This window comes from Ambystoma mexicanum, chromosome 4q (genome assembly GCF_040938575.1).
Source record: "Ambystoma mexicanum isolate Mex_15411 chromosome 4q, UKY_AmexF1_1, whole genome shotgun sequence".
Classification (NCBI taxonomy): Eukaryota; Metazoa; Chordata; class Amphibia; order Caudata; family Ambystomatidae; genus Ambystoma; species Ambystoma mexicanum.
In genome coordinates, this window is record NC_090928.1 from 1,260,673,879 (window position 1) to 1,260,688,587 (window position 14,709).

General features: G+C 44.7%; 1 protein-coding gene across 1 annotated transcript in view; it reads left to right on the forward strand.

The window, feature by feature from the left end:
• The window catches only part of TCTE1 (t-complex-associated-testis-expressed 1), a 271,125-nt gene extending 259,566 nt beyond the window's left edge, over positions 1 to 11,559 (forward strand). Inside the window, exon 5 of the mRNA XM_069608866.1 lies at positions 11,081 to 11,559. Coding sequence (XP_069464967.1) covers positions 11,081 to 11,269 — 189 coding nt within the window. The 3' untranslated portion in view covers positions 11,270 to 11,559. The remainder of the gene's footprint in view (positions 1 to 11,080) is intronic.
• The last annotated feature ends 3,150 nt before the right edge of the window (positions 11,560 to 14,709 follow it).

The following is a 14,709-nucleotide window of genomic DNA, read 5'->3' on the forward strand; positions in this document are numbered from 1 at the left end:
GCCTTGTCTGTCGGAGTCCCTTCCAAACCGCTAACTAACGTTGCCAACACTCATTATAAATTGCATAGTCCACAGGGCAGACGTGTCTTTATCTGACACCCCATCTATGTGTACCACTGTTCTCCAAGCCTCATACAATCTACAGATCAAAAGGTTGTCCCCATTGTACTTGGAACAGTGAGCGCTCAATCACGAGCAGAGTGCGTCAGTGGGTGTTGCGGCTATATGGTCACTGCTCATTAGCCACCCAATCCCACATATCTTCTTGCCCAGTGCCTCCCGCAGACCAATTCAAACCATCATGATGAATCTTGCTGTTCATGTGCCTAGGATTTATACCCATGCTCTAAGCGATGCAGCCTCAATTCGCACATCTATCTATCCCATCGATTGCCAAGTATCTACAGTAATAGTCAGCTTGTACAGCAAGTTCAATGTTTTCTATAATGCTATTGTTGCCTTACATTCAATTTACTTCTTCTTCCGATGGCTGCTTATCAGGTAGCAGAATGTTAGCTTCAACAAAGGGTGCAGCTTCCTCAGGAAATGTAAAGAAGTATGTTTTTTTCTTTCATTGCATGCGTAGTCTGGCTGCATATAACATTGCATACGGTATCCTGCGCTACCTAAGCAGTCTCTTTACTCCGATAAATGTACGTTGTTCCTGCTGTACTGCCAAGGTATAGTCTGGGAAGATACGGATGACGCTGGACCCCATCTTCAGATCCTGTTTCTTCCTTGCTGTTCTCAGAACCATGTCTCGGTCTCTATAGTTCATGAGCCGTGCTATGATAAGGCAGGGAAAGGTGCCCGGCTTGGGCCTCGCTGCTAGAGATCTGTGCACCCGTTCGACAACGAACATTGAGGACCAGCCAGGGTTTCCCAGCAGGTCATTAAGTAGTTCCTTAACTGCTAGCCACATAGGTTCCTTCAAGGCATCCTCAGGTACCCCTATGATGCGTATGTTGTTCGGGCGTGATGCCGCCTCTTAATCTTTACATTTCAGTTTGACAGTGCCTAGATCTTTAGCCATGTTTGTCACTGTATTTTGCAATGCTTCTATTGCGTCTTCAGCTGTGCCAATCCTTGTTTTGGCTTCTGTGATATGGTGAAATCTTCTGCTCTGCAAAGAGGGGTGCGGCAGCCACTTGGTCTACCATTCATACATTTACAAAACATTACTGTCTGGACTCATTCTCTAGCCAGGTTGGAGGATTTGGGAAAGCTGTCCATGACAAATCCTGAATCTGAACACTCTTACTCCCTCCTCTAAGACCTAACATTGCTTTGGATGTCTATCCAAAGATGAGAAATACGTGGGAGGACATAATCCATTTGAAGAACAATTTACTTACCACTGGTAACGTTGTTTCAACTGGATGTTCCTCCCACGTATTCCTCATCGTCCCCCCAGCCTACCCCACTGTAGAATTTCCAGTTATTACACTTTACACTCTTTCAAAGTCTGGTACTGTCTGGGACTCACTGATGCCAGTATTTCTACAAAAGGAAGGCGTAAAAACAGAACTGACCCAATGGGCGCTGCACATGCTATATATACCGACCCAGGGATGGAAGCCCTGGAGGGTACTCGAGTAGACCGCATCGACGCGCAGCACCCACTGCTGAAAACAAATTCTGTATCCACTAAAGCTGGAAGGGAAGATATCTAAAGATGAGGAATACTTGGGAGGAACATCCAGTCGAAAGAATGTTACCAGGGGTAAGTAAATTGTTCTTCCATACAACTAAACAACCAATACTGTTCCGGAATATCCATTAAAGCTTTAGAAGATGACACTAAAAGGTAATTGGACCACTTGGTCCATCGCAATAGTCCATCCTTTCAATGATCAGACAGAGTCATTGATGTGTCCATGTGTCATAATACAAAGGATGCAAGGGTTACAGGGGACAAGGGGCACGGATGTATCTTTGAGCATCAGGAAGCCAAGGGTCAAATGTTCCTCAGGAATAATAAGGACAGGCACATGTAACGTGGTTAAACTGCACACACCTCGCCAGGCTGGAGGTAACTGCCTGTAGCCGTAAGGTCCCCAAGTTCAAAACATTTCCAGAAGTGCAACTGTACCTCCAACTAAGTCAATGATGCGAAGCATGCAGCTGTAGTTCCCATTTGTGCCAATAGACACTGCCATCCCCCTCAAAACACAGTGAAAAATGGGTACGTGTCTGTATCTTAACAGGTATTCTGGCTACTTGAGCCATGTCGGATGTTTTAAATATTTGTGTGACACATTTCCACATTCTTTGTTTTCACGTGCCATCCCTTGTCCAAATAATCCCCTCATCCCTCCAGCTCTGCAACTCTTCACCCTTTGATATTATTGGGGATAATAGCCCCTTTTAAACTCAACTGGACTCTTTGCATCCACCAGACATTTTCTGCTCTTTATGATCTGTAGCTGAACATCTATTCATCAACAGGTAAAATAGATGCTGTGCCTGATTGCACTTGGAACTGCCCTTGGACCCAGCACAAAGCTAGGGGCACTAGACACAGTGCATCTGCTAACTCTGTTTCATTCGAGGTAAATAGAATAGGGACACCAGAAGCATGGAGCATGAGAGAACAAATGTAGCAAAATCCTACAGATCTCTCTCTGTCCAAACCCTCCTCATATGGCTATACCATACATTATCTGCTGCAGCAAAACCATGTGCATCTACTATCAGGTTTACATTTACTTTGTCCTCACTGTCCAAGAAATCAGCATCAACATTTCTTACTCCCAAGACTCCTCGCCCAGGACCTCTGCTGACTTGTGTGCATCTGATGCGGTGTGTGCAGGTGTGAGCGGTGTGTGTAATCTGCGTTCCCTCATGATCTCGTGAGGGCTTAGGTAATGCTCTTTACCTGGCTGATTCCTTAAATAAAACAAAACCAAAGGCAGACAGTACAACCACCTTTTACTTAAATCACTACACATTTTTCCCAAACAGACCTTAAGAATTCCATTTAAATGAGTACCAATTTGGGTTGTGTGATATTGTATGTAAATATGTGCTCTGTAAAGTGCTTTGGATTAAGGTGCTATATAAATAACTCATTATCATTTAACCACTCCACGATTCCATTGGCCTTGGGGTGGTATACTGAACACAACCTGTGCTTGATTCCTAACAGTGAAGTGATTTCTGAGAACAAGGCATTAAAAAAGTGGGTTACATTGTCACACTTCAAGACCGCATAAATTCCCCACCATGGAAATACCTCCCTCATCAGAAATGTTGCTGCAGACTTAGCATCAGGGTAAACGCAAGGACCAACTTCAAGTCCCCGGGAGAATGGGCAAACTTTGACCATAAGGTACCGATAATTGTTACATTGCACAAGCATATCGGAAAAATCAATATGGAGTTCCAGAAATAGCCCAGGGGGCTTAGGCAAAACTCCTCTTACTGACCTCATGGTGTTTCCAGTATTGAATTCCCTACAAACTATGCAGTTTCCTACAAATCTACTTACCTGTTCCTGGAGGTTTGGTATAAACCATTCCTCCTATAGCTATGCTGTAATTTACCATTGGGAAGTGTGGGACGGGTAATGTAGTTGCTCTACAGCCACAAGAAGCCATTATACAGGCATTACTACTTTCCCTGTCAGCTCCTGTCTCCAAAGCATATCCGTGGGAGAGTGGGCACATCCTCTCTTTGCCCAAAGCACCTGTTACTCTTTAAGTGTTTTGCCTTTCATTTCTATGATTTGAAGCAACGGGACTGCAGTGTATGGAGCTGGCATATCCAGCTTCTGGTAATCTGTAAATGACAAATATGTCTGGCTAGCAGTGCAGCATGCCAGACAGAGGCCCCGTCAGATCTCCTAAGCCCTCTTCTCTGCCACCTTGATAACCCTGAATGCAGAGCAGAGGTTACATACTCAAGAGTCAGAATAAATAGTGACTGCCTTCCCCTTAATAATTTCTTGCGCCTCTAAGTGGCACTAGTTCCGCGGCTTCCGCAGAGTAATGCAAAGGCAAACGTTTCTTCAGTCTGGCCTTCTATTCCGCATCCCCAAGGCACACAACAGCTGTACCCATATGCCTCTCACCAGTGTCCTGATTGATTGTCGAGGACCCATCAACGAAAAGTACCTCACCTCCAAAGCATCTGATTTAACATTCGTCCTCTCTTCCTCTTCTCCCTCATATGTTGCACAATTGTGGACAATGTCATCAGGTTTCACTGGCTTGGCTACAAATGTCACAGGAGGCATTCAATAGAATAACCTCATACCCCAAAACTCTTTGGCTCCTCACCATTTCTTCAGACTATTCTATCGGACCCTTCACCTTCTGCACTTCCTTAAGTCCCTGTAGTAAGGGCCTCACATAATTACAGTAGTCAAAGATATAATATCTACAATAGTTAGAGTTCCAAAAACGTCTGCATTTGTTTTACCATGACGGGGTGAGGCGTATTCTGAAGTGCAGTGACTCTCTTTGGCATTACCTTCCTTCCTGCGGGCGATATCACTTGCCCCAAATATACTACCTCTGTCTGTCAGTACTGCAATTTATCTTTGTCCACTTTGTACCACGTCTCTGCAAGCAGGATGAGGAGCATTATTGAATTGCCTCGACACTGCTCTTCTGAAGTGCTACAGACTGGCAAATCGTCCACATACTGGATTACTGTAATGGACACATGTAAATTCCCCAAATTCATCTGAACCACCCTGTTGAAAACACTTGGAGATTCACAGTACCCCTGGGGCAACCTTGTGTGTTCGAATCTGTGACCACGATACATAAAGGCAGTGAGGTACAGAGAACCAAGGTGTGAGGGGACCGAGAAAAATACATTCTTTTACTCAATCACCTTGAAGTGAGTCCACCCAGTAGGGATATTACAGATAATGGTAGCAGGATTTGGTACCACCGGAAATTCCACCTCAACAATATTACTGAGGGGGCACAAGTCCTGGACCATCCTCCAACTGGACCCTTTCGCCTTCTTCACAGGGTAGATGGCCGTGTTACATGGGGACACAGAAGGTTGTAGATTTCTAAAGCACACATTTGCCAGGGGCATCTTTGTGCTGGAGGTCTGATTAGGGAATAGATACAGGGCAGCACTAGAATAAAAGCGTTTTTAGGACACACCTAAATGCACCTAAAGATGGTTTTCCAAAATTCTTACAACCAGAAGAAAGCCATCCTGCAAGCAGAACACCTGAGTAGGGACATAAATCTGGAAATTGGCTAGAAGGCTAGAAGAAATTCCATGCCCTGACGATAAACAGCCGATGGGCTACACAGAGAGAATTAAAATCAATGTGTTTTCTCACTGGGAGCCAATGCAGGGTCCTGCAAAAAGGTGTTGTGTGTACCAAAGGGAGATGCAGTATTCACACGGGCTGCCTGATTTGGAAGACGATGGATTAGATACAAAGGCTGATTCAAATATAAAGAGCTAAATAATTGAGGTGACTCATAACCATTGAGGCAACCACAGGAGCATGAAAATGCTTTGGAATAAAAGGAGGAACCCTCCATAGGATTTTCAAATGAAAGTAGCCTGCCTCACAGGTGGCCCCAATTTGTGCCTCCATATAGAGGGAGAATGACAGTTTCACTCCCAGGTCCCTAACCACGGACACAGCTGTGGAAAAATGTCCAAAAGTAGAAGGCCAAAAGGAAGGGGTCCACAGGGCAGCGGCTGATAGAGGGCCTGTCACAAGGACCTCCATCTTGCCCCCATTTAATCAGAGCCTGTTCGAAGCCATCCAGCATCACACGGCCTCTAGGCAACTCCTGAACTGAGATGACTTATCAGAATGTAATAGATTCAATTGAATAAGAATATGTGTGCCATCTGCATATGCGTAACAACGGAAGCCATGGGAGTGAAAGAGGCTTACTAAGGGTTGCATTTATACATTAAAGAGAATGGGAGATAATGCCGAGCCCTGTGGAACTCCACAAGAAAGAGGGACAGAAGCTGAATGAAAAGGGAAAAGAGAGTATTTATGTCCTGTCGGACAAGAAGGTAGAAAACCAGGCCAGCACTGAGCCAGCAATACCAGCCTGGGCAAGGTGGTCTAGTATCGAATGCTGCAGATAGATCTAGATAGGTTGTATTATGCCTTGCTTCAACAACACCATAATGGTCTCATAAATCCCTGTGTCCACCTCTCTAGACATGGGGTACTGCTTAACCCATGATAATATCGCACCAGGTTTCAATTCTATCCATACTGCTCCAGCACTGTTTAACAGCCCCACGTCATGAGGATTGCTGGTCCATAAATGGACTGACACTTTTTTCAAACCATCCTTCCAATGTGGGGGTTATTTCTAATGATGTGCATGGTCTGTGGTACTTGCTTTTGCTCTATCGCTATCTGGCAAGGGACCCCAATCTCAAAAACCATCTCTTCTGTGTCTTCTGTGTCTTTGAACAATTGCTCGTTCGACACATCCCTTAGCAAGAAGGTCGGATTGATGCACAAAAATGTGCACCACTCTGTGGCTTCCTCATTGGTGCCTGAGAGAACCACCCTGTTCTTCTTGATAACTATCGCTTCTAGGAGAATCATAACAATGATGCTTGGTGTTACCTCCTGCGGTACAAAAGGCGAAACAAAAACCTTATCGGTACCTGCCATGGCTGATCTCTGATTCCCGGGACCCAGTTCAACAAAAATCATTACCCCACAAAGAAACAAAGTCAAATGTACAGGCACCTTCCTTATTGCGCTGTCACTACAGCATGCATGCAAACGTGCCATTTTGCTTACTGTCTACAAATCTGAAGTCGAGCACACTATACCTTCCTCCACGAAAGCGGTCGACATGTGGAGTCGACTGAGGAGATCTCTGCCCAAGAGATTTGGTGGGGTACCTGTGCAATACAACAAAGGAGCAGAAATGTTTTGCATACCTACCTTAATACGTAGATCCTCAGTGCAAGGAACCGACAGGATGGCCCCATAGAATCCCTGTTAGTCCATTGTTTTACCTGACAAAGGGGAACTCTCCTTCCTTGATGCACGATTTTGTAGCCCCCGTATCAACCATGAAGGAAAACGTTTGGTCACTTACCTGCACACCTATTTGGGGTTCCTTTTCCAGATCGGTGGTAACAGACAGGACTGGACACATCAGAGATCCCTGTGGGCTGTCCTACTCTTGGTACATATTAGCAGCAGGGAGTGGGAAAGGATTCCCCCAAAAATACTTACTTCAGTGTAATGAGTGACCGTTCCTTGGGGTAAAGGATCTTTCTCCCATGTCTCTACCAGTGCCTGTGCTGGCATAGTCGGTTGAATCACATAGGTCTGTGCAGCCCCAGTCGCTGGGTTCTATTCAACCCAGGCCTGCTGGGATTGCACAGAACCTGGGGCATATGGCATAGTCAGGGACTGCATTTGCTGAGCTCCTACATTAAAATACTGTGGCCTCGACAATCTTGTAACACGTGGCCCATCCTTCCGCACGACCAACACTGAATCCCATACAACCCTCCATACTTATTCCCCATTTGCGATAGCATTTTCTGGACAAGCTTGCCCTCTGCCTATTGTGACATGGCAAATCATATAAGCCTGTACAAAAGTGTATCTAGGCGCAAACCTGCCTGTTCTATACTCTCCTTTTCCTTCTCTTGCCTCCTTTTACAAAAATGCACAATATGTGCTTGAATTTCTGGTGAACTCTTGGCCTCCACCCCTTCTACTTTATCTAGATCATGCTGGACTTCCTTGGGAAGTCCCTTCTTTAGCATGTGGTAAATAATCAGCGCATTCTTATCCCATGCTTCTCCCACATCCACCCTCCAAGTCTCCTGAATTAACTGGATGGGTGTGGCAGGATCATCATCCAACTTTATTGTTTTAGCTAGAATAGAATTTATATCAGGCATATAGAGATACATAATCCGCAGGGCTCCCCATACCTGTGCCCTGTAATTATTAAAAGGTGCTCTATCATGGGTATTTCTTTCCAACTGAACTCCCTGATACGCTGCTCTCCTCCAAAGCTCGTCTGACAGTTCCCCTTTTAGAGCCGTGTATATGATTTTCATATCCCTATGGCGAACATGAAACTGGCAGTGTGTTTTAATGAATAAATCTACTTCCCTGCCCCTGCAGTGATCGAAGGGAGTGTCTACATCAAATTATTCCGGTTCATGTGTGACCACGGGACATAATATGCCCTTCCCTGACAGTTCTGGAGCAACGGAAACAGAGTTTCACCCGCTTTTACTGGGGCTTCCCCCATCTCTCCCCTGCTACCTACTACAGCCATGTGAGTACCACGGCGCGTCCTACGATTCCATGGTATACTCTCTGTCGCTGTATATTGCTATAATGTATACTTATGTGTGGGAGGTTTGCTTGATTGATAGGATAACCCTGTTAGGACAGGATTTCTATACTCTGGCCTGGTGGACAGATGTGTAGGAGGAAAACCTAGTTTAGCGACGGAGACTACTCTGGGAGCTGTAGCAAAACAAGTTCAAGCTAGCAAGGTGAGTGATCAAGGCCAAGTCTCAGGCGAGGTGAGCCTGGTATGGGGTCCTCAATGAGTACACAGTGAAAAGTCAAGAAACACACTTGGACAAACAGTTATACAAATACGCATTGATGGCCATAATAACAATATTACATGCTAGTAGTCATTTTTCATAGTATCACACAAATTAAATAAATGGCCCATACATACAATCACTGGTGTAGGGCAAAATACACAACAATCCCCTGCAAAGGAAGGCAAGTATTAGTATGCATCACTACAGGTCCACAGATATACCACCCTAATGTTAGAAGTCCATCCCTAAAATGTATGGGACCTTATGCCCAAAGGTTCATCAAAGATCCACATAGTTTTGTGAGATAGGAAAAGGTTAGTGGGGGGCTTCTGAGTTCCAATGAAGAGTTCCAAGGGATAGAGGACAAATTGTTTTAGTGAATACAATTCTCCCCCACTTTTGGAATGCTTGTGCGAGCAAGCAGTGGCAATGCTAAACTGCTACAAAACGTTTCAAAAGTTACCAAATTTTTAAAAAAGAGTTATGGGGTTCAGGTAAGTACTGTTACAATTCACCCCCCATACTCCGATTCTTTGTAGGATGCAGCAGGTTTCAAGAATCTAGAAGATGGTCCAAGGTCGCTTTTGCCATCCTCAGCTCTGGGCCTTAGTACCCAGGGGTTGCAGGTTCGAACACTTCTCCTGTCTGCAACAATTGCTGATGCAGTTTCTTCAGGACGAAGAATGCAGGACCCCTCTCAGCACAGGACTGGGTGCAGGAAAGCTGTTTTGGATGACGGCCATGGATGCCCAACGATGCAGAGGGTCTCACTTGTCACGGTCGGACTTTGCCTTGTATCCCGGGTCCTCTTGATGCTGGAACCACGGAATTCGGCAGACATGAGTCCAGTAGAACATGCTGTTGATCCCCAAAGTTCTGGGCCTCAATGCAGTGCAATGCAACAGCGACATCTGCAGCATAGTAGCCCAAATTCAGAGCAGTCCAGCCACTGTGTGATCAGGTGCCCTTTCTGCGGCTCTTCTTCCCAGGTCACCGTGCTGATGTCGAGGGTGATTGGTCCCACCACCCCAACGGTCGACGCTACTTCGCAGGACTTCTGGAGATCACCTACAAGACAGGGCTCTTCGAGGAAAGCAGCAGAAGTTTGTTGCCAGGCATTCTTCAGATGGTCTATGGTCTCCTCACACATTTTGCAGCTGGACGGGATACTTGGCTCCTTTAGGTGTCTTCCAGGATATCTCTGGACCAGGTGCAAGGGTCTTCTTCTCATACAAAAGGTAGGTAAGAGTCGAAACTCCCACTAGCCAATCTATGATCTGGCTCACACACACACCCCAGCAGTGGTCCAATCAGGACCACTGGTGGCACAGCTTATGCATACCATTCAGACACACTGAAAGCAATTTGTGGGTTGAGACTAGACAGTCGCAACCCACTTCCTGGCAGCAAAACACATGGCCCTGGAGTAGCCCATGAAAGCCCTCAGCTTTCCCGGGGACAGGAAGTCCATATAATGGGTTTCCTGTCCTTACATGTCAGGAAGAAGGGTTAGTGACAAGAGAGACAATGGGCAAATGAAAAAAAAACATGTTTGAACACTAGCCACAGTAGGTAGCCAAACACGGTAAGGCTAAATAAAAATACACAAAAAAGAGCAAACATTAACTGCTGCCACCAACTTGTCCCTTAGGCACACCGAAAGTAAGCACAAATCCTCTGAGTGTGAGTCTAGGGCAAAACAAAAAGTGTACCCCATTGTACTGCATTGTAAGATGCATTATGCAATTCTAAAGGCTCCCAAAAGTGGCAACAATGTAACAAGACTAAGGGAAACAATGTTTCCCAGTACTGACAGCCTGAAGGGAATGTCAGTTTCCCCAGAACAGTCAGCAAAAGGCTTCACTGCAGAATGTTCAGGCCAGATTACAACATAAAAGCAAAACATTTGGGGGGTATGAGGGCTCATAAAAATGGAGCGAAAGGTGCTGTAAAGAGAAATCTCTCCTAGAAATGCCCATCTGCATTATCGCTTCTTTACCTTATTTTCTTCCCCTGTATATTGCTATCATCTATGCTTATGTGTGGGAGGTTTGCATGATTTATAGGATATATGATTGCATTATGCCTTCTTTTCTCACCTGTGTATTCTATTGGGGCCCCTCCCCCTCCCACTCAATCTCTAGTTTCCCGTTCCTGCTTCTCTGATCATTTGTATTTTGTGTACAGGTCCAACAGTCTTGTTACCGCAAATATCTTTCATTCCAAACTCACTCGCTCCTCATTCTGATGTAAGATGTTGCTACTGTTCTATAGCTCAGTGTGTCCATTAATGGCTGCTTTTAGCCCATGGTGTAAAACCCAACAGTGCTAACTATGCCCTTCATCTTTTTTCATTCGCTAAATTGGGTACTATTAAATTGGGTAATAATAACATCTGTTCCTTACAGTCGCTACTTAAAGGCAAAAACTGGTAGCAGTCGCTATGGGAAAAGTCATTATTATTATTGTATTGTGGGATGTTCCGAAGTCAGAGTTGACTTTGTCTTTTGTTTCTTATCCCCAGGACGGTGGGAAACAGTTGATGGAAGGCATGTCGGACAACAAGACCGTGGTAGAATTCGACTTACGGCTAACTGAAGTCGGACAGGAGAGTGAGTTCTGCATTAACCAGATTTTGAGAGCCAATCAGGAAGGAGCCCGTCTGGGTTCTCTTGCCAAGATGAAATCCGAGTCATCACAAGTCAATTTATGACTCAGCGCTGCAGAGAACATTGCGTGGACCAGCCTTTTCTTTTTATTCCACTTTTTCATTATAGTCCTTATATCACCTGGAACCATTCTATAGACTCAAACAAGATCCCTAAATATTTTCTTTCTTACTACTTTGGGGAGTGTTGAAAAGTAACCATATGTTCTAAGTCTGCAGTTGGGGTAATGCATCAATGATTCTAAAATTTGTGAGATTGTACGTGTACACTTCAATGGATGATTTTAACGTCTATGGATATATATTTATATTAAAAAAACACTTTACTTACTCAGCATATGCAAATCCTTCTCATTCAACCTCCCACACCTTTCACACAATCCCTATTAGTTACGGTGGACATGCACCCTTTCTTCAGACAATCAAGGGTGCACCATTGGCCCATAACTGCAGCAGCATTGGGCACCATAGGCTTTAGGCATTTGTCTCAAAAGGACCTATGCATAGGTATTCTGTGGAGGATCCTGTGTTGCTTTACAATTAACATCCCTCTAAGTAGAGTACCTCCTTTCAACCTTGTGCAGACACACAACACACAAAAGTAACCTAAAGTGCGGATCATGTCAGCAGTGAGAACATACGGCATGGATGCTGCTTATTTAAGAACTCCCTAACTGTGATCCAATTGGATGCTGTTTGTGCTGTTCCAATAAAGGATACCAAGCACATAGATCAGTACAAGGAACTCTAAAACAGATGTGTGCCTAGGATTCCACCAATGGTTATTCATTCCTAAATGTACATGTTTGCAGTATATTGGATACATTCTAACCATTTACTCACAAGATGGTAGGGTGAGTCTGTGAGGATTTGTGTAGGTGTCCCATTGAGTGTACATGTCATTTAATCATTGGCGGACTGTCACAATGTTGGATGGTGATCAATGGGACACATGTACCAGTACTGAGGGTTTCAAAAAAGTATATTTTGGATAAGCACCAAAAATCGTCAACTTAAAACGAGAATCACTTTGTGTTAAAGATACTGGACAGATTTGTATACAATCACTACCACAAGTTCATTGAGCAACAAGACATTCTTGCGTCAGAACAGTCTCCCTAATCATGGGACAGAGACGGCGCTCTTGGACTTGAAGTCCAATATTGCACACATTATTGATGCCGGCAATATTGCGCTACTTTTATTGTTAGATCTGTCTGCAGCGTTCGATTTAGTCGACCGCCCTTTTTAAGCAGACAGACTAATTAATGTTGGTAACTGTACCCCCTCTGCTACCTCCTCATTCAAATCCTTTCCTGGACCACGAACCGCAAACATGGTTATGGGAAACACTCAATCACGTAGAACCTCCTTGTTGTGTGGAGTTCCTCAGGACTCCTGCCTATCGCCTCTGCTTTTCAACGTTTACTCCTGTGCACTATGTGATCTACTCTCCTAACTGGGGATATTGTTCGCCAATTACGCAGGCGATACCCAGATTGTCCTGCAGCTCTCGGGATTCTACAGAGAGCACTCTGATAAGATCAACACATTCTTTTTATCAATCCAATCATGGATGGCTATGAATTTGTTAGCCCTTAATAACAGAGCTGCTTATCCTAGGGACCCAACTCACAAAAAACAAAAACTAGACTCCCAATACAACAACAATAACATTGCTGGCAACAATATTGAAGTTTCCAGTCACGTAAAAACATTAGGAGTCTTACTTGATTCTCATCTCTCATTTAAGAAGCATGTCACGTGCCTCAAGTCCTCTTGTGCCTACTATGTTCATCTATTGTAGCAGATCCGCCCATATCTATCGGAGGCAAATCGAGCACTAATTGCTGCTGGTATTAACACAAAGTTGTAATACAGCCTGCTAGTAGGGACCTCTCGGACCAACATAAGAAAGCTGCAGGTCACACAAAATGTTGCAGTACGGCTGTATGTGGCCTCAAACGTCAAGATTCAGTGTCTGAATTGCGCAGGAAACTCCACTGGCTCCCGGTGGAGCAAAGGATCCAATTTAAAGCATTGACCGTGGTATTCAAGTGTCTTCAGGATGAGATGCCTCCTTATCTCTCCTCTAGAATTAACAAGATTCCTTTTAGTCACACCCTTCGCTCAAATAACACTCTCAGATTACATCAACCACGAGCCACCCAAAAAAGAATTGGTGGTTCAAACTTTGACGTATGGGCACCAGCTTTGTGGAACACAACACCATTGGACCTTAGAGAATGTGCATCAACGGCAACCTTTAAAAAGCGCTTGAAAACATTCCTGTTTGACAAAGGATTAGGCTAATTCCTTAATCATTTTAGCGCAGCCCTCCTCCTGATGACCCCTCTGTTTATTGTTGTGTGTCTTGTGAGCGCCCTGAGGCCTACGGGCGTGTGGGGTGATATAAAATCCATTTAGATAGATGGATGGATAGATAGACAGATAATTGCAGGATGCTTCTCCTCGGATCTCAAACAAGCAAACCAAAAAAGAAAGTTCCTCTCTTTCAGTTTCAACAGGCTCATGAGTATCCCCTCCCCCCCAGCCCCAGGCAATCCAGTGGTTGTTTTCAATCCCAGTGGAGGGAGAGAGTAGTTGTGTCCCCTGCACTTAGTTCCAAGTGTCTTCTCCTTTTTCACATTCTTGATAGGATCCTGGTCCAGATGTCAGACGCTGCTGACGTCCAGATCTGAGCAACCTCTGCAAGGAGTCTGGGGGTCATCAGACTAGGCGCCCCCAACACCTACCACTCGGCTGTGTTAGAAAGAGATTGCTCTAGCCTTGGTCAAGGGGTTTGGTCTGTTTTTGGCCAAATTGCTGCACTCTGGAAAGATAAATCTTAAAGCCCAGAGTGAACGGAGCGGTTGTTTTAGTTTTGTTTTACCTGCTGCATGCAGGAAAAACATCTGAAAAGTCCAGAACAAACAGCTGCTAATTGAGTAAAACGTATTATGCTGGGAAAACCCAGAAATGTCAGCTGTCTAACAATGCTGTATGCTGGGAACAAAAGTCTGAAACACCTAATTGAATTGAACTGTGAGTGGTCCAAAATACTGCTTGTTGGGAAAGCATCTTAAAGCCCAAAGTGGATTGGATTAAACTGCTATTTGTCTAAAATACGGTCTGCTGGCAGTGACATCCTCAAAGTCCCACTTGTCTAAACCAACACATGCTGGGATTAAATGTCTTAACAGCAGTTCGAGTCTCTCTGGGCTTTATTTTAAAGGATGCATGCTGGCAAAGAGAGCCGCAAAGCCCTGGGTAAATGGCATTTCCAGTCATCCAAAAGACTACATTTGGGGGAGGAATTTCTAAAACCTCAGAACAGACTGTCCTGGCATTAGTCTGATAAACAACCTACTGGCAAAGCTAGTCTTAACTTCAGATGGGAACTGAAATACACATTGCATCCTATACGAGTGAATCTTAGCGCCCACACAAGAACTGAGAACCTGCGTAAAAGGTGAATGCAGTCT